Source organism: Hylobates moloch, unplaced genomic scaffold (genome assembly GCF_009828535.3).
Source record: "Hylobates moloch isolate HMO894 unplaced genomic scaffold, HMol_V3 SCAFFOLD_20, whole genome shotgun sequence".
In the NCBI taxonomy this organism is placed as follows: domain Eukaryota; kingdom Metazoa; phylum Chordata; class Mammalia; order Primates; family Hylobatidae; genus Hylobates; species Hylobates moloch.
Window position 1 is genome coordinate 42,478,307 of NW_026652295.1, and position 22,986 is coordinate 42,501,292.

General features: G+C 53.1%; 1 protein-coding gene and 1 long non-coding RNA gene across 5 annotated transcripts in view; one reads left to right on the top strand and one right to left on the bottom strand.

The window, feature by feature from the left end:
- The first annotated feature begins 48 nt into the window (after positions 1-48).
- The window catches only part of TMEM63B (transmembrane protein 63B), a 28,469-nt gene continuing 5,531 nt past the window's right edge, over positions 49-22,986 (top strand). The window contains exons 1-16 of one of the 4 annotated variants that reach the window (XM_032141773.2): positions 49-173; positions 7,062-7,244; positions 7,514-7,593; positions 7,825-7,863; positions 8,844-8,934; positions 10,972-11,009; positions 11,976-12,118; positions 12,217-12,268; positions 12,758-12,866; positions 13,534-13,604; positions 19,839-19,919; positions 20,357-20,480; positions 21,227-21,360; positions 21,488-21,625; positions 21,766-21,919; positions 22,831-22,937. In XM_032141773.2, the coding sequence (XP_031997664.1) occupies positions 7,086-7,244; positions 7,514-7,593; positions 7,825-7,863; positions 8,844-8,934; positions 10,972-11,009; positions 11,976-12,118; positions 12,217-12,268; positions 12,758-12,866; positions 13,534-13,604; positions 19,839-19,919; positions 20,357-20,480; positions 21,227-21,360; positions 21,488-21,625; positions 21,766-21,919; positions 22,831-22,937 (1,520 nt within the window). In that variant the 5' untranslated portion in view covers positions 49-173; positions 7,062-7,085. Of the gene's footprint in view, positions 174-208; positions 361-1,566; positions 2,585-7,061; positions 7,245-7,513; positions 7,594-7,824; positions 7,864-8,843; positions 8,935-10,971; positions 11,010-11,975; positions 12,119-12,216; positions 12,269-12,757; positions 12,867-13,533; positions 13,605-19,838; positions 19,920-20,356; positions 20,481-21,226; positions 21,361-21,487; positions 21,626-21,765; positions 21,920-22,830; positions 22,938-22,986 lie in introns of those variants that run through there. The other 3 variants (XM_032141774.2, XM_058432345.1, XM_032141775.1) reach the window with 3 other exon arrangements.
- On the bottom strand, positions 10,220-12,082 carry LOC131382122 (uncharacterized). Its single transcript, XR_009211313.1, has 2 exons — positions 12,022-12,082; positions 10,220-11,031 (listed from the first exon to the last, which is right to left on the bottom strand). It is a non-coding gene; the product is annotated as an uncharacterized LOC131382122 (long non-coding RNA).

Sequence of the window (22,986 nt, forward strand, 5' to 3'; positions counted from 1 at the left end):
TGCGGGGCTCCGCCCCCTCCCCCTCCCTCCTCCCGCTCCCCCTCCCCCATACACTGCCGCGGCCGCCGCAGGAGCCCGGAGCTCGAGCCGCCCAGCGATTCCCCCTCCCCCTCCCCCAGCCCCGCCCCGCCCCAACCCGGGGCTCCGAGCCGGAGCCGAGTCTGCGCCTGGGGGTGAGTACGCGACCCTCCCTAGCCCTCGCTCTTTTCTTCGAAGATCCCACCAACACCCAAAGAAAAAACCTGGACTCAGCTGGGCGTCCCCTCCCTTCAACCTCCTGCGGGACCCAGAGGTGCCCGGGCCCGCGGGACCCAGCGGTGGCGTGCGCTGCCCCCAACCCCGCACCATCCCGAGCCAAATGTGAGTCCTCCAACCCCTGCCGGAGGTCCAGAGACGCGCCGCCCGCTCTCCCCAGCCCCGAGGAGATCCCAAGGGGTGGGACCCCCGCCCCCGGCCCCCGAGTGCCACTCTTCTCCCACCTGCCCGGTGCAGGTGCGCGTCCCCTGCGCGACCCTCGGGGGTGCCAGCTGCGCCCCGACTGTCCGCTGCCGCTGTGGGGAACTAGCCGCCCCCGCCGCCGAGTTTTGGACCCCGGGGTCGCCAAGTCCGATGCCTTCGGTCCCTTTTATTTTTTCTGCTGCTCCCGGGGGCGAGTACACCCGAAGCCGGCCCAGGGTAAGGGCCGGGGCTCGGGCAAAGGCAGGGTTCGCAGGTGCTGGCACGAGGCCGGCCGCTGCCCCCGGCCCTTCGGGGGACTGACTGGTCGGCGGGCTGGGGAGGCGGCCGGCCCCGGGAGCGTGTCCTCTCCTTGCGCCCCGCATAGTGCAGTTCATTCATGAGCCGCCCGGGCCTGCGTTGGAGGGTGCGGTGGGGAAAAGATTCAGACGCGAAACCGAGAGTGGGGCAAAGGCCCTGTTGCGGGGAGGGGGCGCCGCTTTGTCCTTCCTGGCTGTCTTGACCGCCTAAGGCGGACAGTCCCAAAGCTTGGCACCTTGTTCCCCAGAAAAGGAAGGGACGCTTGGGAAGTGGGGAGGAGAGGTCAGAGGGGCTGCCCTTGGGGCTCTGTGCTGCCATCTGCCTGGGTCCCCTGGGCAGAGGTCTGGCCGCTCGGGGCAAACCTGAGCACTCCGCTGCCTTGGGGGGCTGGGGCTTGCCTACCCAATACCAGTCTGCAGCAGCCCGGGAGCAATGAGGCTGTGCCCAACACCTGCTGAAGAGGGGCCCATCCTGCCTCCCAGGCCAGGATGAGGAGGGGAGTGGGAGTGTCAGCCAGGCTGCAAGTGGGGCTGTGCTGGCAGCATGATTGTCCTCCAGGGCACCAGAGGGTCCAGGCCCTGGCATGCCCCAGGTGGCACATGCTGGGGCCTGCTGTTGGCTCACTCAGTGCAGTCTTGGCCTGTGGGTGGGTGGGGACATGGCAAGGCAGAAGGCAGGCAGTGGGTAACTAAGAACCCCGTTGGACATCATTCAAGTTCCCTCCAAGTATAGCAGAGTCTTAGAGACCTGGGTTCAAATTCTAGCTCTACCATTCTTCAGCTGTGTGACCTTGACAAGTTACTTAACCTGTCTGAACCTCAGTTTTCATTAAAAAGTGTTTATGCCTATAATTCCAGCACTTTGGGAGACTGAGGCGGACAGATCACTTGAGGTCAGGAGTTCGAGACCAGCCTGGCCAACATGGTGAAACCCCATCGCTACTAAAAATACAAAAATTAGCCGGGCATGGTGGCACACACCTGTAATCCCAGCTACTCGGGAGGCTGAGGCAGGAGAATGATTTAAACCTGGGAGGCGGAGGTTGCAGTGAGCCGAGATTGTGGCACTTCACTCCAGCCTGGGTGACAGAGCAAGACTGTCTCAAAAAAAAAAAAAAAAAAAAAGAAAGAAAAGGAAAAAAGTGTGGTTACTACCACCTCCTTACAAATTTTACCATGGGGATCAAATAAGGTAACAGAAGTAAAGAGCTTGGCATCCTTCCTGGTAATTGATCAATAATGGGTTATCATCTCTGAACTTCTGACCCATTACTCTCCCATACCTCCACCTCCCAGGCTACCACAGATGGATGGGGTATGTTCAAAGAGTGAGAATATTCCCTGTCACTCAGTGGCAGAGTCCCTAACACAGTGTAAACCCTTAGGTCTAAAGAAGAAGCCCAACCTGACTGAGGGGCTCTGTTATATTTCTATCATATTACATTCTATGTTTTTAATTATTTTCGTTTTTACCAATTTTCTTTCTCTAAACCGACCCCTTTTATTCCATACCTTATTAATAACAGTAACTAATTCCTAGAGCACATTATATGCCTTGAACTATATTAAGAGCTTTACATAAGTCATCTTGTTTAATCCCCAAAACAATGACACAACTGGATTACTGTCCCATTTTACAAATGAAGAAACTGAGGCCTAGGGTGACTAAATAATTTTCCCAAGTTAGAAGCCTGGTCTATCACATCCTAGAGTCTGTGCTTTTAACCACCAGACTATGGTGCCTGTCCCCTACGCCTGCCTCAGAACCTGAAATCACAAACCCAAGGCCTGAGTGGAGGGAAGCTACAAGCAAGAGGAAAGGCAAGCAGGTAGAAATAGGGTATGGCATTTCTCCAGAGTGGTAACTGACTGCCTTCAGCTCCCTGGTGGAAGTGGCTCTTGTTTGCAGATATCTCTGCAAAGTGCAGTGGTTAAGAGCATACACTTGAGTCAGGCAGCCTGGGTCCTTATCTGGGTCTACCACAGACTGGCTGTGTGACCTTGAGCAGCTCATATACTCTCTCTGTACCTCAGTGTCCTCCTGGGGTTGTGATGGGGAGCAAATGAGTTACATTTGTAAAGTGCTTAGAACAGTGCTTGGCACAAAAGAAGAGTTAAATAAACATTTAATACATGTATTATTTTACTACTTTTTTTCTTTTTCTGTTTTTCTTTCCTTTTTTTTTTTTTAGACAGGGTCTGTGTCTGTCGCCCAGCATGGAGTGCAGTGGCGTGATCTCGGCTCACTGCAGCCTGGAACTCCCTGGGCTCAGGCGATCCTCGCACCTCAGCTTCTGGAGTAGCTGGGACTACAGACATGTACCAGCACGCCCAGCTAGCCCAGCTAAATTTTGGTGGGGGGGATATCTTTTGTAGAGACAGGGTTTTGCTATGTTGCCCAAGCTGGTCTCGAACTCCTGGGCTTAAGCGATTCTCCCACCACAGCCTCCCAAAGTGCTGGGATTACAGGTGTGAGCCACCATGCCTGGCTTTTTGTTTGTTTTTTTTTTTTCCCTCAAGACAAGGTGTTGCTCTGTTGCCCAGGCTGGAGTGCAGTGGCATGATCATGGCTGACTGCAGCCTCCAACTCCTAGGCTCAAGGGATCTTCCCCACTTGGGCTTCAGAAGTGCTGAGATTACAGGGGTGAGCCTCCCACCCTGCCTACGACTACTTTTTTTTTTTTTGAGATGGAGTCTCACTCTGTCGCCCAGGCTGGAGTGCAGTGGCATGATCTAGGGTCACTGCAACCTCTGCCTCTTGGGTTCAAGTGATTCTCCTGCCTCAGCCTCCCGAGTAGCTGGGACTACAGACGCATGCCACCACACCCAGCTAATTTTTGCATTTTTTTAGTAGAGACAGGGTTTCACCATATTGGCCAGGCTGGTCTCGAACTCCTGACCCTGTGATCTGCCCAGCTCGGCCTCCCAAAATGCTGGGATTATAGGTGTGAGCCACCGTGCCTGACACCTACCACTACTTTTATGCTCACTTGTGGATATATTCTTGCCTTTCTCTCTGAAGTGGGTAGGGGGTAGAGTAAGGATATTCATATCTGTTACAGATTGGAAGACTGAGACTCAAGTTTCATAGTAACAGAGCTAGCTTCCATCTTCCCCTCCTCCCCTCAGACCACATGGCCTTGCTTTGATCCCAAGCCCTAACTTAAATCTTGCCCAGTAACTCCATTGAAAAAGCTTATATTACTCCTGTAATCCCAGCACTTTGGGAGGCCAAGGTGGGCAAATCATGAGGTTAAGAGATCGAGACCATCCTGGCCAACGTGGTGAAACTCTGTCTCCACTGAAAATACAAAAATTAGCTGGGTGTGGTGGCATGTGCCTGTAGTCCCAGCTACTCAGGAAGCTGAGGCAGGAGAATCCCTTGAACCCAGAAGGCGGAGGTTGCAGTGAGCCAAGATCGCGCCACTGCACTCCAGCCTGGTGACAGAGCGAGACTCCATCTCAAAAAAATACACAACAACCGCCAAAAAAAAAAGCTTATAAGTTATAGCTCTCCAACCCCTACCATGCACACACTCCTTAATGGTAAAATTAAAAAGTTAGCTAGAAATAAAATCCTCCATCACTCTCTGGACACACCTCAACCAAAACCTCAATATCAGACTAGAGAAACTGGAATATAGCGGGTGCAGGCACCTCATGGAGTGGAAGAACTGCCACCTCCCGTCCCCGAGGTATTCTGCCTCAGTGTCTTCCCTCTTCTCAGATGCTCAGCCCAGTGCTGGCTTTGAGAGCAGCTGCCCTTGAAACTCAGCCTGGCAACCCCGCCCCCACAATTAAAAGCTTGGAGCAGCCCTGTCAACTGGCAGAGCTGCCAGCCCAGGCTCCACCCCTTACCTGTCCTGTCACTGTGCAAGTTGCTTCCCCTACTGGGTTCCTGCTTCCTCCCTGTAAAATGAGGATAGTGATCTGAGTGCGCCCTGCCTTCCTCCCATGCAAATGGGAGGGTTAATGCTGTTGTGGAGGGGAGAGTACTTTGTGACACTAAGGAGGCGGACAGCAGAGGAGCATGATGATTTCAGTTACTAAGCATCTAGCTAGATCCTGTCCACCCTGCTGGGGCCACTTCATGTAGAAGCTTCCAAAATGCTCTACCTTTCTTTGGTGTGGAGAAGACAGGAGGTGATAGGAATGGTACTCTGGGGCTTGTTCTCATTTCATTCTGATCTGATGGAGCCTTGGAATTCAGAGAGAAAAACAGGCAAGGGGTGGAAATAGAGTGTTGAGATTGCTGGAGTACATTGGAGTTGAGAATTGAGAAAGAGGGACTAGTTAGAGCCCCCCCCAATCCAAGATGCCTATGCCTACCTTTAACCTCCCATAGTGCCCCAGGGTTCTGTGCATCTTATGTTTACATACCCGGGCTCCCAGACACACCCATGTTCACACCCCCACTTCGAAGCCAACAACTCCCTTCATTTCCGTGGACTGCCATGCAGTCACCTAGCTCCTCCTGGACACAGGTCCACACATCAACACACATTTACATACCTGGACACACACATTTCCACAGCACCCTCAAGTTCTCTGGTCTGAGAACATTTAATGAGCATTTATAAAGCTTCCATGGTCTGCCAAGTCCTGTTTTAGGTGCATCAGAAAAGCACCGTGGTGCCCTGAAAATCATTCTAGCTTTAGAAAGAAGGTGAGCTAGGTTTGAGTCCTACATGCCTCATTTTATTAGCAGTGTGACCTTGGGAAAGTTACTTAACCTCTGAGTCCCTGTGCCCCCACCCTAAAATGTCAACGACACTCAATTCAGGATTGTCGCGGATTAAATGAAATCATGTAATATATTATTCTTGAAACTGAGGGCACTGGACAAATGGTACCTGATACAATTACTAAATTAGTGTGTTTTTAAAGGCAGCTTGGACTGAAAAAGGGGGAGACATAACACACCAGCACACACTCCTTTAGTCTTCCTAATCCAGGCTTTGCAGAGACTCCCTAGGACCAAGTGAAACACATAAACAACTCCATCCTCCCCTCCATCTGAGGGCTTCTGCCTCTTGCCCTGTGGTTGAAGTGTTAGGAAGAGGCAGGAGAAACCCTCTGAGTCCCCCTGGGGGCTAAGGGATGCTGCTCCCGAAGTTGCAGTCACTGTTTCTAGTTTTGTTGTTCTCTTTGGTTTTCCTTTTTCTTCCCTGAGGACCTCCTCCCCCTCCACAGCCCGCCCCCGATGCAGAGCTTCAGTGTTGTCAGCAGAAGGGTCCCCCAGGGACCCCCCAGTAAAATGGGTGGGGCAGTGCTGCCTCTGTTGAAGCCACACTTCTCTGCCATCCTGGGATCCTCCCCAGGGCCCCACTCTGCTCTGTCCCCAAGCACTTTGATAACCCAGGCACTCAGGCTGGCTGTCCCTTTTCTCCTCCTCCTGCCCACCCCATCCACTCTGAGCATCAATGCAGCCGGCCAGTAGCAGGGAACCAGGCAGCACCCTGACTGTCCGGGCAGGCTAAGAGGCCCCCATCCACTCTCCCCTCCTTTGCCAGTGAAAAAGCTCGCCGTAGGGCATAGCTTTCCCAGCCTTCCCTGCTTCAGAGGCAGGAGCATGGCACTCTGGGAGTTGTAGTGCTCATAACACTCAGATGATCCCTGTGCAAATAACTGGAGAGAGGAGAACAGTATAAGGAAGAGAAATGAGAATAAGCAGGAGTGGCTGGGACCAGGCAGGTAACTCAAACCCAGAAGTCCTACTATTTACTTGACTTCCCACTCTGACCCATCGTCGAACCTAAGCCAGTTATATTGAGTTCAAAACTCTAATCAAATGAAATCATGCCATTTTTTCTCATAGGCATAGAAAGAAAAGATCAGGATGAGGCAGCTGGCTCCTGACCCATTCTCCCCTGACGTGGAGACCCCTCATCTTACCCTTGAGTCCTCAGGCCTAAGACCCCTCCCTGTCTTCCCAGGCTCAGCTCCGCCCCCTGCCCTAAGACAGAGAGAATGAGAGTGTGGGGGTGGCGGCGGCAGGGGGGATTTAGATAGATGTTAGAAAATCACAGATACCTTCCAGCTTAATGAAACCAGCCTCCCCAGTCCAGGCCTGGCATCTAGACTGAGATCTCCAGACCCAGGGTGGGGTCATAGCCAGAGAGCCAGTGAAGGTAAATCCATGTGACTCAACTCTCCCCTCCCTAGGCCCTTATCTCCAGAGGCCAGAGCTTCCATCCACCCAGGCAGCCTGGTGATCTGTCCTCACTGCCCCCTCCCCATGCCCACCCTACTAGGCCGTGAAGGGGATGGGGGCAAGCCCAGCTGACTGCTCCACCCTCTGCCCAGGAGGATCATGCGGCAGTAGCAGCCATGCTGCCCTTTCTGCTGGCCACACTGGGCACCACGGCCCTCAACAACAGCAACCCCAAGGACTACTGCTACAGCGCCCGCATCCGCAGCACTGTCCTGCAGGGCCTGCCCTTTGGGGGCGTCCCCACCGTGCTGGCTCTCGACTTCATGTGCTTCCTTGTGAGTGCCTGCTGCCACCCCCTACCTTGGCATCCATGCCCTGTACACACCTGGCAAACACCTCCAGCTCTAACCACTCTCCCACCTGCCCCTGGCTTCCCAGGCTTAAGCAGGAGGAGTCCCATCATCCAGCCCAAGCCTCGCCTTTGACCATTCACCCAAGCCAGGGTCATCCCCTTCTAAGACAAGATTTTGGACCCTCTGCTTCTGCCCCCTAGTCCAGCAGGTGGACAGCCTCTGCACTTGCCAACTGTCCCCTCTTCCCTCAGGCACTGCTGTTCTTATTCTCTATCCTCCGGAAGGTGGCCTGGGACTATGGGCGGCTGGCCTTGGTGACAGATGCAGACAGGTAAGGGTCTGGGACCCTCCCTCTAGCTCTCCACACACACATGTTGTTCCACACTCCTCAGGAATAGGAAGGAGCCAGCCCTCTCTCATTCTCCTTTGCTGGGGGGATGAAAAGGGACTAACCCCAGTGTGGGCATGGGGGCATGAGGGCCCTAAGTTGGGCCCCTGTTCCTCACCTGTCCCCAGGGACTCTCCCCCACCCCTGCTAACCCTGTCTGTTCTCTGTCCCCAGGCTTCGGCGGCAGGAGAGGGACCGAGTGGAACAGGAATAGTATGTGGGGCACCAGCCCCCTCATTCCCACTAAACCAGCTTTCCCTTTTCTTCTCTCACGCTTCTCTTCTCTTCCTGCCAAGTTGCTGGTTTCTTTTTGCAGTTTTCTCCTCTGCAGGCTCATGTTTCGGATTAACGCAGGCGGTGTGCTTTGCAGAGCGGGGGGCTCCCCAGCTTGTCTCTGCCTCACCTCCCGTTCATCTCTCCCTCTGGCTCCCTGCCTGGGAGAAGTCCCTCCCTGTGTGCCCCTGCCTATGCAGCCCTTGTTGGCTGGAGGGGAGGGGCTGTCCTCCAGGAAATCCTCAGCACAATCACGTAGAGACAAGATTGGGTGTCACCAGCAGCTTCTTGTCCGCTAACAGCTAGTTCTTCGTATTCCAGGGTTCCCCGCTCACCTCTTCTGGAGGCCTGGGAGGAGGGCTGCCCAAGGAGCCCCCCAGTCTGGGCTTTTTTGTCACTTTGTCATCTCTGTCTATAGGATTGGAGTTGGAGTTGTAGCAGCTGTTGGAGTCAGGGAAGAGGGAGGGGATCGGAGGGTAGGGTCCCACCCAGGAGACCTTCCAGTCTCCCCAGCCCTTCCAGGCTCTCCTGGTCCATCCTTTCCTCCACCTCCTCATTGCTCTTTGCATAATATTGGCTCCGTTGCCCGCCCCCGGCCCCTGCCAGTCAACTCTGGAACTGCAGGGCCCTCTGGCATTCTCGCTTCAGCCTCCTTAGGGAGATGATGAAGATTACCTCCTCCCTCGAGTCCCCACTGCCCAGCATCAGTGCCCACCTCTGCTCCCACCCTGAGTCCCCCTGAAAGGAAGAGGCATATTTGAGGGAAGCAGGGTAGAGGGCAGTCATTCCTCTGCTTCAGCCTCTGTGCTTCCTGTGCCTTCTGTGCCTTCTATAGCCCTGGAGCTCTGGAGCACTCAGCCCAGCTCTCCGGGGGCTCAGACTCACCAGGCTCTCTGATCTCTCATCTCCCTCACCCCCAGTGTGGCTTCAGCTATGCACGGGGACAGCCATGACCGGTATGAGCGTCTCACCTCTGTCTCCAGCTCCGTTGACTTTGACCAAAGGGACAATGTGAGTGCCCTCCCCCAAACTTCTTAGTCCCCCACCCCACCCCCAGGGCACATGGGCTGAGAAGTCCCTCACTTTCAGTGATGTGGAGTCAGGGATGCTGGTTTGGCCTCCTCCTCAGCAAAGAACGTGATTCATCCAAGGAGCCACAGGATGACCCCCCAGGCCCTGAACTCCTGGCTCCTGTCCTCTATGTCAAAGCCTCCAAACTAGCACAGCCCTAACATTCATGAATTCCCAACTTTGTTTGCCACAAAGAGTTATGTGCCCACTTCTGCTGATTAATCCTAAGGCCACCTTTTTTCTGTAGTCATGGTTTTAGAAATAATAATAAGCCCTTGGCTCACGCCTGTAATCCCAGCACTTTGGGAGGCCACGGCGGGAGGATCACGAGGTCAGTAGATCGAGACCATCCTGGCTAACACGGTGAAACCCCGTCTCTACTAAAAATACAAAAAAATTAGCCGGGCGTGGTGGCGGGCGCCTGTAATCCCAGCTACTCGGGAGGCTGAGGCAGGAGAATGGCGTGAACTCGGGAGGCAGAGCTTGCAGTGAGCTGAGATCGCCCCACTGCACTCTAGCCTGGGCGACAGAGCGAGACTCCATCTCAAAACAAGCAAAAAAAGAAATAATAAGCCCTCCAGCCCTGTCTAGCAAAACAGAATCTGTCATGTTGCTTGGAGGTTGCAGGTGGGTGGCCCCTGGCTGTGTGGGGCCAGTTGGCCTGCTTGTGGATTGGAGCTGAGTGGCAGTGGTCCCTTTCAACAAGACATGTGAATGGCAGTTCATAACAGACTCCAGACCCCTTTCATATCAGACCTAACACACAGGTGTTATGTGCCTGGCTCTTCATCATTAATTCCATGAAGGTGAGGAGCCTAGTCAGAACTCTAATCCTCAGACAGGGGGTGGCCCTGGTCAGTCCCTCTTGGGCTGCAAGTCCTAGGGGTGGCAACTCTTCCAGCAGTCCCAGCAGAAGATGGCCTTCAGCTTCCTGAGTTGGACTCATACTGGTAGGTGGCAAAGTTGTCACACCTGCTAGCCAGAGGTGTCCAGATGGTCCCCAGACTCAGGTGATGTTGGCAACAGGTAGCATAGTCCTGAATCATGGCCAAAAGGCACCTTTCTACCCCATCCTGTGTTATGTCTGGACCTTCTCGGGGATGGAGTTTAGGGCAGGGTGCCCTCTGCCCAGCCCTCCCCAGAATATCCCCATTCTCTGCCTTTACATGCCTGGAGGGTGGAGGGGAGAGATATCTTTTTTTTTTTTTTTTTTTTAATTTTTCCCTGAGACAGAGTCTTGCTCTGTCACCCAGGCTAGAGTGCAGTGGCGTGATCTCGGCTCACTGCAACCTCCACCTCCTGGGTTCAAGCAATTCTCCAGCCTCAGCCTCCCAAGTAACTGGGATTACAGGCATGCATCACCACACCCAGCTAATTTTTGTAGAGACGGGGTGTCACCATGTTGGCCAGGCTGATCTTGAACTCCTGACCTCAGGTGATCCGCCCGCCTCGGCCTCCAAAAGTGCTGGGATTACAGGCGTGAGCCACCGCACCTGGCCGGAGGTGGGGAGATACCTTGCAGGTGACAGTGACCCTGGGCTTTAGTCCTACTAGGGTAGACTAGAGGATAAATAGCTGGAATTTAGGCAGCAAGGCCCTCTTCTCTGCTTTTGGCAGCCATGTTGCAAACTGTTATTAGCCAAAGGTCTGGAGGTCCTGCTAACCTTAGAACCCCAAGCCCCACCCATCCCACCGTGGCCCACACAGCCACAGGGTATTTGCAGAAATGTGTAGATCTGGACGTGAGGATTCACAGATAACCCTGTTTAGTGTTGGTCTTTTTTCTTTGAGGGCTGAGACCTTCCCTCTCTCCCTTTTTGGGGATAAGCTTGTTCTGAGGGTATAAGGATTTTTTTTTAGCGAGGGGTGTGGAAGCTGTGCCTGGAGGTAATTATGAGAATGGGTGGGACTTGAGGGAGAAGAGAGGTTCGGGTTGGTGGGCTGGGGACTCCCGCTGACAGCCCTCTGTTCCCCTAGGGTTTCTGTTCCTGGCTGACAGCCATCTTCAGGATAAAGTAAGTGGACCATCTTCAAGCTCTAAAGAAAGAGAGAAACTTCAGAACCTGGCATCTCCCTACAAAATTCAGAAGCCAGCAGCTTTCAGGGCCTTAGCACTCCTCGCCAGCCCAGCACCCTCCTCCCTGCTCTCGAAGGCCAAGCCCTGGGGGCCTGAGCCTCTGCTGTCCCCTGAACACTCACTTGACCCCATAATCTCCTCTGTGACCCCCTGCCTGCCCCCCCCACCCCTTCTCTCCCTGCCCCGCCCCACCTTGAGGGAAGGGGTGAAGCCCCTGCCTCAGCCTCTGTGCAGCCAGTGGGTGGGGGCAGCAGTAGGCTGGGAGCAACCAGCCAGCTGCAGGCAGAGCCTGTGTCCAGCAGGCAGAACTCAGCAGATCCAGCCAGAGTCCAGCAGGCAGGCAGTGAGCGCTGAGAAAGGCAGGAAGCCAGGACAGGTCGGCACTGCCGCCACCCACTCCCCCAGGCCTCCCCCAAGGGTACCGCGCTTCACTACACCAGGCTCAGCCACACCCATGAGGTGCTGCTGCACCTCCTCCCATCCTTCCTTCACTTCTGCCTCTTTCACCACTCCTCCTGCTGGTCTCCTCTCTCCTCTTCCTCCCTCCTCAGATATTTCTCTTTTTTCTTCCCTTTTATCTGCATTCCTCATTTTTCTTCTTCCCCTTCCTGTCTCTGCAATCTCTTCTTTCTTTTACCTATTTTTTCCTTCTAGCCCTCTGCCTTCTTCCCTCCCCTTCTCCATGCATTTCTCCTTTTTCTCCCTCCCCGTCTCTTTTCCCTTGCTCCCCTCTCCCCTCACAGAAAATAGGGGACCAAGAAGTCCGATTTCAGCCCTATACCACTGCCAGATCAGCTGGAGCTAGGGTGGGTTTGGAGTGGGGGTGGGTCAGGGCAGGCAAGTTGCAGCCCCCTTCTTGCCCTGGTCCTAACCTAATTCCTCTGTCCACCCCATACGGCTGCAGGGATGATGAGATCCGGGACAAATGTGGGGGCGATGCCGTGCACTACCTGTCCTTTCAGCGGCACATCATCGGGCTGCTGGTGGTTGTGGGCGTCCTCTCCGTAGGCATCGTGCTGCCTGTCAACTTCTCAGGGGACCTGCTGGGTCAGTGAGGGCCAGGACGGCTAGGGTGGAGAGAGGATGGGGCTGGAGGAGATGTGCCCTGACCCCACCATCATCCTCTCCCTCTTCCCACCCCGCAGAGAACAATGCCTACAGCTTTGGGAGAACCACCATTGCCAACTTGAAATCAGGGTAAGATGCAAAGCTGGTCGGCAAGGCCAAGGTCTACGACCAGAGTCTGGGCCGTAATGTGGGACAGGGAGGAAAGGCAGCCGCGTTGATGGGAGCAGAGGCTACAGGGATGGCTGTGGGTCCCTGAGGGCTTGGGTTGGAGACAGAAGAGGGAGATGCCTGCTGAGGATCCCCCAAGGATGAAGAGGATACAGAAGAGGAGGGTGAAATCTCAGGAACCAGGGAGGGCTAGCTGGGACAGTTGGAGACACTGTAGCCAGCGGGTAGGGCATAGAAAGGTGACCTATCAGGGACATTTTCATTGGAATGGAAGAATCTTGGTGTCTAGGGGATGTGGGATGTCGGCGTCCCTTGTGAGGAGTCAGTGCCAGAAGGCTGGTGGCAGTAGAGGGCCCTGCCTGTATCAAGGGTTTAACGCTGACAGGCTGAGGTGTCTCGTCTGAGTGTGTCCAAGCCCCACTGGCTCCCATGTATCCTGTCTCCTCCCAGGAACAACCTGCTATGGCTGCACACCTCCTTCGCCTTCCTGTATCTGCTGCTCACGGTCTACAGCATGCGTAGACACACCTCCAAGATGCGCTACAAGGAGGACGATCTGGTGCGTGGAGCAGAGCCCAGGTCCTGCCCCGCCCCCAGCCTCTTCCCTCCCCTTCCCTGCAGGCCTCTTTTGTCTCAGCCCCAAGAGGTGTTAGCTAGGTTTGAATGCTGGCACAGCAGCTCAGGAGCTCCCATCTGCAAGTTATATAACCTCCCAAGCCACGATTTTCTCATCTGTAAAATGGGATAACAACAGTACCTCCCCCAGGGTTGTGGGGAATACACAGAAACAGCTGTGCTGTGCCCAGCACTTGGGGAAATAGCTGTGGCTGATACTAGGATAGTAATATTCCTTCCCCTTCTACATGCACTCACCAAGCCAGAACCGGACACCTACTCCATGCCAGCCACTGTGCTGGGTCCTCGGGGTCTAAGGAGCTGAAAGTAGTACCCCCTTCTGCCTCTATAACCCCTCAAGAGCATGGGATCGGCGTGGCTTTTTTGTTAGGCTCACTGCCTGATTTCGGTTAGAAACACTCCCCTGCTTTCCCTGGGACCTGGCTTATCCATAACTAAGGCCTCCTCCCACCCCATCTGCTCCCCTCTGCTCACCTACTTCTCTACCCCCTCAAAACAAAGCCTCCTTCTCTAATGCCCCCCACCCCTCACATCCCCTGGCTCTGCTGGGGTCAAGCCTCAGAAGGCAAACCCACTCCCCTGTCACCCAGGTGAAGCGGACCCTCTTCATCAATGGAATCTCCAAATATGCAGAGTCAGAAAAGATCAAGAAGCATTTTGAGTGAGTAAGCCACGCCTCCCCCTACCCTCAAGCCCTGCTGCAGAGCCTTCTCTGCCTTTGAACTCCAAGGACATCCTTATACCCTCACCTGGAGCTCTGCTGTGGGTGGGATAGAGATTAGATCCAGGAAGAAATGTCCGATTCCAGGGTGGTTTAGCACTTGGGTCGGGTGATAGGCCCCTTTAAGAACAGGAAAAATAAGACAAAAACTTGAAGAGTAAGTCATTCAAACCCCCTACCCCCAAACCTCCTCCTAGCTCAGACTGGGTCATAGGTTGTTGACCCAGGATCCACTGGAGTATATAGCGTCTTCGAAATTAAAAGCAGCATTCTGGAGTTTGTGTGCAGACATGACAGGGAGAAGCTCCTTGGTTTCCAGTGGATTCCAAGGAGTCCAGGAGAACTTGAACTGTGTATTCTCTGAGGCTTTTTCAGCTCTAGAATTATGTCTTGGGGTGGGTAGAGCAGACCAGTGGCCAGAAACTAGAGAGAAGGGAGGTGGTGTAATGAGGCAAAGAGGGAACTCACCTGGTCACCCCATGGCTAAGGATGCACCCTGGGGCGCAGCTCATAGGGTGGGGAATCAGAGTGAAGGGCCCCTCCATGGGGGTGTGTAGGGACAGTCTCTATACCACAGGATTAGGGCTCTTCTCACACAGGCATCTGTTTACTCAGCAAACTTTCTCAAGTGCTGTTAGTCATAAGTTACTGTTGTAGGCTTCAGGACTGTAAAAAATGAATGAGGCCAGGCATGGTGGCTCATGCCTGTAATCCCAGCACTTTGGGAGGCCAAAGTGGGCAGATCACTTGAGTCCAGGAGTTGAAGACCAGCCTGGGCAACATAGCAAGACCCCATCTCTACCAAAAAAAAACAAACTTAGCCAGGTGTGGTGGCATGCGCCTGTAGTCCCAGCTACTTGGGAGGCTGAGATGGGAGGATCGCTTGAACCCAGGAGGTCGAGGCTGCAGTGAGCCGTGTTTGCACCACTGCACTCCAGCCTGGGTGACAGAGCAAGACCCTGTTTCAAAAAATAAAAAATAGAAGAGGCCAGGCACAGTGGCTCACGCCTGTAATCCCAACACTTTGGGAGGCCAAAATGGGAGGATTACTTGAGGCCAGGAGTTCAAGACCAGCCTGGTCCGCATAGTGAGACCCCATGTCTTTAAAAAAAAAGATCATTGAGGCTGGGAGTTTGAGACCAGCCTGGCCAATATGGTGAAACCCCATCTCCACTGAAAATACAAAAATTAGCCGGGCGTGGTGGCGCGCACCAGTAGTCCCAGCTACTCAGGAGGCTGAGGCAGAAGAATCGCTTGAACCCAGGAGGCAGAGGTTGCAGTGAGCCGAGATCGTGCCACTGCACTTCAGCTGGATGACAGAGCAAGACTGTCTCAAAAAAAAAGAAAAAAAAATCATTGAGTTCTCAGGGGGTTCATAGTATGGCGATCGGCTTTAGGGGCTAGTCCAGGGTCTGATGAGAGATTGCTCTGAGGTCAGTCTGTGGTCAGAATCAGGAGCTGGCCAGTGGTCGTGATAAAGGACGTTGGTGGTCTGGATCATGGCCCAGACTGAGGTTGAGATTTGGGCTCAGTCTACCATCAGAATCAGGGTTTAGGCCAGGTGTAGTGGCTCATGCCTGTAATCCCCTTGAGAAGATTGCTTGAGCCCGGGAGTTCAAGACCAGCCTGGACAACATGTCAAAACTCTATCTCTACAAAAAGTATAAAAATTAGCCAGACATGGTAGCATGCACCAATAGTCCCAACTACTCAGGTGACTGAGGTGGGAGGATGGCTTGAGCCCAAGAGGCTCATGCTGTAGTGAACTGTGATTGCGCCACCGCGCTCCAGCCTGGGCAATAGGGCAAGATCCTGTCTCAAAAAAGAAAGAAAGTAAAGAATCAAGGTTTAATCTGAGGTCCAGACCTGTCAGTTGGCCAGAATCCGAGTTCACTCATTGTCAGGCCAGTGTGTGATCCAATCAGAGATAGTGTTTGGGCAGGATTGAGAGTGAACATCTATCCGGTCAGGGTCAGATTCCAGAGCCTGTGTTAGAAGAGCGAGGACTGGTGTGTGATCAGCATTAGTAGATGGATACTCTTTCATACCATATGCAATTATTGACAACCTTCTATGTGCCAGGCACAAATAAATTAGAAACAAGCCCAGCCCTTATACAGGCTATAAAACAGCAGTCAAAATTAGATCATTCTTGTCAGTATGAGAGAACTATTTGGGGTCCTATCTGAGGTTCAAGCTGTCATCAGCATTAAAGGGCACTCTGGATCAGGATTAAGGACAGTGTGTACTCAGAATTAGGTGACATCTTTTTTTTTTTCTCATACCATCTCTCGTAACAATGAATTAGGTGACATCTTACTATTACCATACAGTTGGAATCAGGCCGGGCGCGGTGGCTCACGCTTGTAATCCCAGCACTTTGGGAGGCCGAGGCGGGCGGATCACGAGGTCAGGAGATCGAGACCACGGCGAACCCCGTCTCTTCTAAAAATACAAAAAATTAGCCAGGCGTGGTGGCGGGCGCCTGTAGTCCCAGCTACTCGGAGAGGCTGATGCAGGAGAATGGCGTGAACCCGGGAGGCGGAGCTTGCAGTGAGCTGAGATCGCGCCACTGCACTCCAGCCTGGGTTCACGCCATTCTCCTGCCTCAGCCTCTCCGAGTAGCTGGGACTACAGGCGCCCGCCACCACGCCCGGCTAATTTTTTGTATTTTTAGTAGAGACGGGGTTTCACCGTGGTCTCGATCTCCTGACCTCGTGATCCGCCCGCCTCGGCCTCCCAAAGTGCTGGGATTACAAGCGTGAGCCACCGCGCCCGGCCTGATTCCAACTGTATGGTAATAGTAAGATGTCACCTAATTCATTGTTACGAGAGATGGTATGAGAAAAAAAAAAATTACCATACAGTTGGAATCAGTTGTCAGCTTGTATTGAAATCTGGTGTTTGTTTTTGTTTTTGTTTTTGTTTTGATACAAATATCTAGTGAGCACCTGCTCTGTGACTGCATCGGGAGGAGCTGGGGGTATAGCAGTAAACAACAGAAGACCTGCCCTCATTTGCTTACATTTTAGTGGGGAGTGGTGAACAGGGAACAGATGAACTAGTAATAGAGACTGTGTCAAGAGGGGGTAGGTGCTAAGAAAACCACAGCAGGGACGCGGGCAGGGTAAGAGGGGTTGGGAAGGGTTGCTATTTCTGATGGGGTGGACAGGGAGGGACTCTGACAGGGTGGCATTTGAACAGAGACCTGAGTGAACCCTACTAGTCAACTGTCTATTCATTCAGCCCACATTTATTGTATACCTACTATGTGCTTCATGCCTGGGAGACAGTGTATAACCAGACCTGATCAGTGCCCTTGGGAAGCTGAAGATCTTAGCTGTGTTTCAGGGGTTGGTCTATAGTTTTGTTTAGGAGAGGTCAGCCTATAAGCAGGGGTAAGGGAGACTCTAGTCCTGATTGGAGTTTTTTGGATCACTGGGATGAGCATTATGGAGTAGCCATTTCATCGATCCGCTCATTTACCACATGTGTATTGAACACCTACTATATACAAGCTGTTGGGACAGGGCTGGGTATATGGTGAGGAGTAAAAGACAGCCCTTGAGCTCATTGGCAAGATTAGGCAGGGCTTGTGGTCCGAGTCTGCGGTCTGTCTGGATTGGAAGACTGTCTCAGCACAATTAGGAAATATCTTGCATGCAAATCAAGGGGCCTGTGTGGTTGGATTTAGAGGATTAGAGATGAGTTTAGTGAGAATGAGAGCTCAGCCTTCCAAAGGGGAAACCTAAAGTGGTTTGAGGAACAATATCAGAGAAAAGGTCTTCAGCCTCCTGGGAAGTACATTTCAAGGACCCTATCCCAGTTTTAAGTTTCTAAATTCTCATGGGTTTATGAGGACTATCTTAATACTTTAGAACAGTAACTCATGCATTCAATACTTGGTGGTCCTTCATTAAAAAAAAAAAAATTTTTTTGAGACAGAGTCTCACTCTGTCTCCCTGGCTGGAGTGCTGCAATACAGGGGTGTGGTCACAGCTCACTGCAGCCTTGACCTCCTGGGCTGAATCGATCCTCCTGCCTCAGACTCCCGAGTAGCTGGGACTACAGGCACTCACCACCACACCTGGCTAAATTTTTTTTTCTTTTTTTAGAGATGGGGTCTCACTCGCTATGTTGCCCAGGCTGGTCATGAACTCCTGGCCTCAAGCAATCCTCCTGTCTCAGCCTCTCAAAGTGTTGGGATTACAGGCACGAACCACTGTGTTCAACCTAAAAATTTTAATAAAATATAAAAAGATGGGGACTCAGTCTAGATTAAGGATTAGGATCAAAGAGCAGCGCGTGATCAGATTTAAAAACAAACTACTGGCCAGGTGCAGTGGCTCACACCTGTAATCCCAGCACTTTGGGGGGCCGAGGCGGGTGAATCACAAGATCAGGAGTTCAGGACCAGCCTGGCCAAGATGGTGAAACCCCATCTCTACTAAAAACATAAAAATTAGCCAGGCGTGGTGGCGCATGCCTATAATCCCAGCTACTGGGGAGGCTGAGACAGGGGAATCGCTTGAACCCAAGAGGTGGAGGTTACAGTGAGCTGAGATTGCACCACTGCACTCCAGCCTGGGCGACAGAGCAAGACTCTGCCTCAAAAAAAAAAAAAAAAAAAAAAGCTATTAGGCTGGGTACGGCGGCTCATGCCTATAATCCCAGCACTTTGGGAGGCCAGGGCGGGCCAATCACCTGAGGTCAGGAGTTCCAGACCAGCCTGGCCAATGTGTTGAAACCCCATCTCTGCTAAAAATACAAAAAAAAAAAAAAAAATTTAGCCAGGTGTGGTGGCACACACCTGTAATCCCAGCTACTCAGAAGACTGAAGCACAAGAATCACTTGAACCCGGGAAACAAAGGTTGCAGTGAGCCAAGATCACACCACTGCATTCTAGCCCGGGTGACAGAGTGAGACTCCGTCTCAAAAACAAAACAAAACAAAAACAAAAACAAAACAAAAAGAAACTATTCCCGCCAGCCATGGTGTTCACTAGTGTAATGCCCGCACGTTGGGAAGCTGAGGCAGGAGGATCACTTGAACCCAGGAGTTTAAGACCCGCCTGGGCAATACAACAAGACCCCATCTCAAAATATTTGAAACAAACAAACAAAAAAATGAGCTATTCCTTCACTCAGCAAGCATTCTTCAAGCCCTGCCCGGTACCAGGTACTAGTGAGTCAGTGCCAGTTTCTCTCTGGTCAGTCTTAAGGTAGGGATGAATCTGGGGTCAGGGTTAGGAGGTCAGTCTTGGGTCTGGGTAACAGGTCTGGGGTCAGTCTTTGGCCAGGATGGGCTTAAGGGTCAGTCTTTGGCCAGGGTTACAGGTCAGTCTCACCCTGGTCAGGGGTCAGGATCAATCTCTTGTCTGTCTTGGGCCAAAGTTAGAGATCATTTTGTAGACTGGGTTATGGGTTGGTTGAGGTCAGTCTGTGGTGAAGGCTAAGTGTTGGGCTGTGACCAGGTCTTCTGGGAAAGGGGTTAAGGAAGTATATAGCCTATGACTAGATGTAGTTTCTTTCAACCTAAAGGTCACAGCCCTGGACAGGAATCAGACCATAGCCCTGGCTTCCCCAGCTGCATGCAGTGTGCCACTACACATCCTGGTTCGTTAGCCCAGCCTGCACTCACACAGTGCTCAGGCCTTCTGCTCCCACTTCCCCACTCAGATAAGCTTGAGGAGGAACTCCAAAGCTTTATTCTTGGGGAACTCTCAGTTTTGTAGACTAAGAAGAAGGCAGCTTGAATTGGAGATGTGGGTTTTTTTGTCTTTTTTTTTTTTCTTTGAGATGGAGTCTCGCTCTGTCGCCCAGTCTGGAGTGCAGTGGCGTGATCTTGGCTCACTGCAACCTCCGCCTCCCAGGTTCGAGCAATTCTCCTGCCTCAGCCTCCTGAGTAGCTGGGACTACAGGCATGTGCCACCACGCCCAGCTAATTTTTGTATTTTTAGTAGAGACAGGGTTTCACCATGTTGGCCAGGCTGGTTTCGAACTCCTGACCTCAGGTGATCCTCCCGCCTTGGCCCCCCAAAGTGCTGGGATTACAGACGTTAGCCATCACATCCAGCCGGAGATGTGTTTCTTGAAGGTGATGGGGTCATGGATGAAAGTCAGGGGCAGGTGGGTGGGGTCCCTGCACAAGATGATACATGGACTGTGTTTCAGGGAAGCCTACCCCAACTGCACAGTTCTCGAAGCCCGCCCGTGTTACAACGTGGCTCGCCTAATGTTCCTCGACGCAGAGAGGTAAGGGACTGGGGGCAGAGGAGGGTGACACCAAGGGCCCCCTGCCATTGTGGAGGACATCTTGGTTACCGCACAGGCTCCCCTTCTAGATTTTTTCCTAGGGCATTTGATTTTAATTCAACTCGTTGGAGTGCCTGTTAATTCAGCTCTGGAAAGAGCAAGGCCTGGAGGTTAGAGTTTGTTGTGAGGGGAAGGGGGGCCCATGGTCCCCACTGCATCTGAGGACATGCCGTTCTTTGGCTACAGTATGAGAAATTTAGGACAGCCTGCAGGAAGAACTTCTGGCCCTCTAGGGATGGGTGGGGAGACCTTGGGATGTGGCCACATCTGAAGCATATATCCTAAACAAATTCAAGAACAAGACAGCTCCTGTCCTTGGGGAGTGAGCTAGATGACCCCCAAGCTGATGTAGGTGACCAGGCATCTGGGTCCCACAGGAAGAAGGCCGAGCGGGGAAAGCTGTACTTCACAAACCTCCAGAGCAAGGAGAACGTGCCCACCATGATCAACCCCAAGCCTTGCGGCCACCTCTGCTGCTGCGTGGTGCGAGGCTGTGAGCAGGTATGACGCGGGCTGGCTGTTGAGTCGGGAGAAGTTGGACAGGTCCTGGGCAGGCAAGGCTGGGGCCCTGCCCTCAGTGAGTCCCCACCTGTCCCTGGAATCCTTAAAGCCTCGGTTCCCACTGTTGGGTTTGTCTAATGTCCCTACAGTGACCAGGTTTTCAAACCTCAAATTAGAAAATGTCAGCCAGAAGGACAATGTTGTGCTGTACCCACTGACTCTGGGGACTTGAGCAAGTTGCTTACCGCTCAGTGCCTCAGTTTCCTCATGGGGTTAACGTACCCACCTTATGAGAGTATTGTGGGGGTAAAGTGAGTAATACATATAAAAAAGCTTGGAGGTGCTGGGTGCGGTGGCACATGCCTGTAATCCCAGCACTTTGTGAGGCTGAAGCGGGTGGATCACTTGAGCCAGGAGTTTGAGACCAGTCTGGGAAACATGGCAAAACCTGATCTCTACAAAAAATACAAAAATTAGCCAGGCATGGTGCTGCACACATGTAGTCCCAGCCACTTGGGAGGCTGAGGTGGGAGGGTCACTTTAGCCTGGGAGGTTGAGGCTCCAGTGAGCTGAGATTCCACCACTACACTCCAGCCTGGGCATCAGAGCGAGACCCTGTCTCCAAAAAAAATGCTTAGAGGAGCAGTGCCTGGCTTGTAGGAAGCCCCAAGTCAGTGTGGGCTGGATGCTGCAGGCCCTAGCCTGGCTTTCCCACTAGAGGCCCTGTCCTTGACCCTCCCACAAAGGTGGAGGCCATTGAGTACTACACAAAGCTGGAGCAGAAGCTGAAGGAAGACTACAAGCGAGAGAAGGAGAAGGTGAATGAGAAGCCTCTTGGCATGGCCTTTGTCACCTTCCACAATGAGACCATCACTGCCATGTGAGTCCTCAACTCGGCCCTCGGCCCTGAGCAGCCCTCCAGGGCTTCCTGACCCCTGTGCTCATGGTCTTCCGCCAGCGGTGTGGCCTCCGGGTGGGCCTGTGGTAACCAGTGCCCATCTTTGTAGCATCCTGAAGGACTTCAACGTGTGTAAATGCCAGGGCTGCACCTGCCGCGGGGAGCCACGCCCCTCATCCTGCAGCGAATCCCTGCACATCTCCAACTGGACCGTGTCCTATGCCCCTGACCCCCAGAACATCTACTGGTGAGCAAACAGGTGGCAGGGCAGGCTTTCCAGGGCCTGGGATGGGCTCAGTAGGTTGGCGGAGGAGAGGGAGTGTCTTGGTGTCACTGGGGGCCAATCCTGCCCTTGGTTCCTGGAGTGACCGTTCCCCACCTTTCCAGGGAGCACCTCTCCATCCGAGGCTTCATCTGGTGGCTGCGCTGCCTGGTCATCAATGTTGTCCTCTTCATCCTCCTCTTCTTCCTCACCACTCCAGCCATCATCATCACCACCATGGACAAGTTCAACGTCACCAAGCCTGTGGAGTACCTCAACGTGAGGCCCCATGCCCCTGTCACTTTCCACACTGGGTCACAAAACACAGATACCGGGCTCTGATCCCTCTTCCACCTGCCCAGCCCATTCTGCTTGTTCCAACCCTGTGCCACCAACCAGCTCCCAAAAACCCCTGTGCGCACTTCCCTTGGGCTCCCTGCCACCTTCCCCCTCAGAGAGGCCACCCTCAAGTGTGCAACACCTGGAGAAACACCCAGGGAAGAGAGAGAGCCTGCATTTAGTCCTGATCTCAGAGAAGTCCCCTTCCCTCACCCGTCAGTCTTTCTAACTGAAAAAATGGAAAGGTTCGACTAGATCAGTGGCTTTTAGACTTGGATTCTGATCTCTTTATCGGTGTGAAACCCAGTGTGGAAAAGCAGGGATGCTCCAATGACAGTAGGGTGGCATGCGTGTCTGCCTAGCCTCCCCTCACCCCTCCTCCCACGCACAGAGCATACCTCTTTAGAACCTCAGAGTTTGAAGAAGGACAGTTTGCAAATCCTAGGAGTGATAATACCATAATAGATAAGACCCAGACTGCATGGATTCAAACCCCTACCTCATGGCTTGCTATCTAGGGAAGCTATTGAATCTGTTTTTGCCTCAGTTTACTCATCTGTCAAATGGGGTAACAGCATTATTGTGAGGATTAAGACATGGAAAGTACATCAACAGTGCTTAGCACATACTAGGTGTTCAGCAAATGCTAACTATCAGTATTATTCACCCTGGGGTTATACATATGGCCCTGGCCCCCACCCTCATCCCAGCCCTCCAGATGTTCTGGACTTCCAACATGGGAGCCCTGAGAGTTGTGAGGCCCAGGGCCCAGCTGGGGAGGAGGCACATAAGCAAAGCCACCTGGGCCCCCTAGACTGCCCTGCCTGACACCCCCCTGTGCCCTGCTGCAGAACCCCATCATCACCCAGTTCTTCCCCACCCTGCTGCTGTGGTGCTTCTCGGCCCTGCTTCCCACCATTGTCTACTACTCAGCCTTCTTTGAAGCCCACTGGACACGGTAAGGTGCCTCCACTCACACCACACCTCGCTGTGGCCTGCCCTCAATG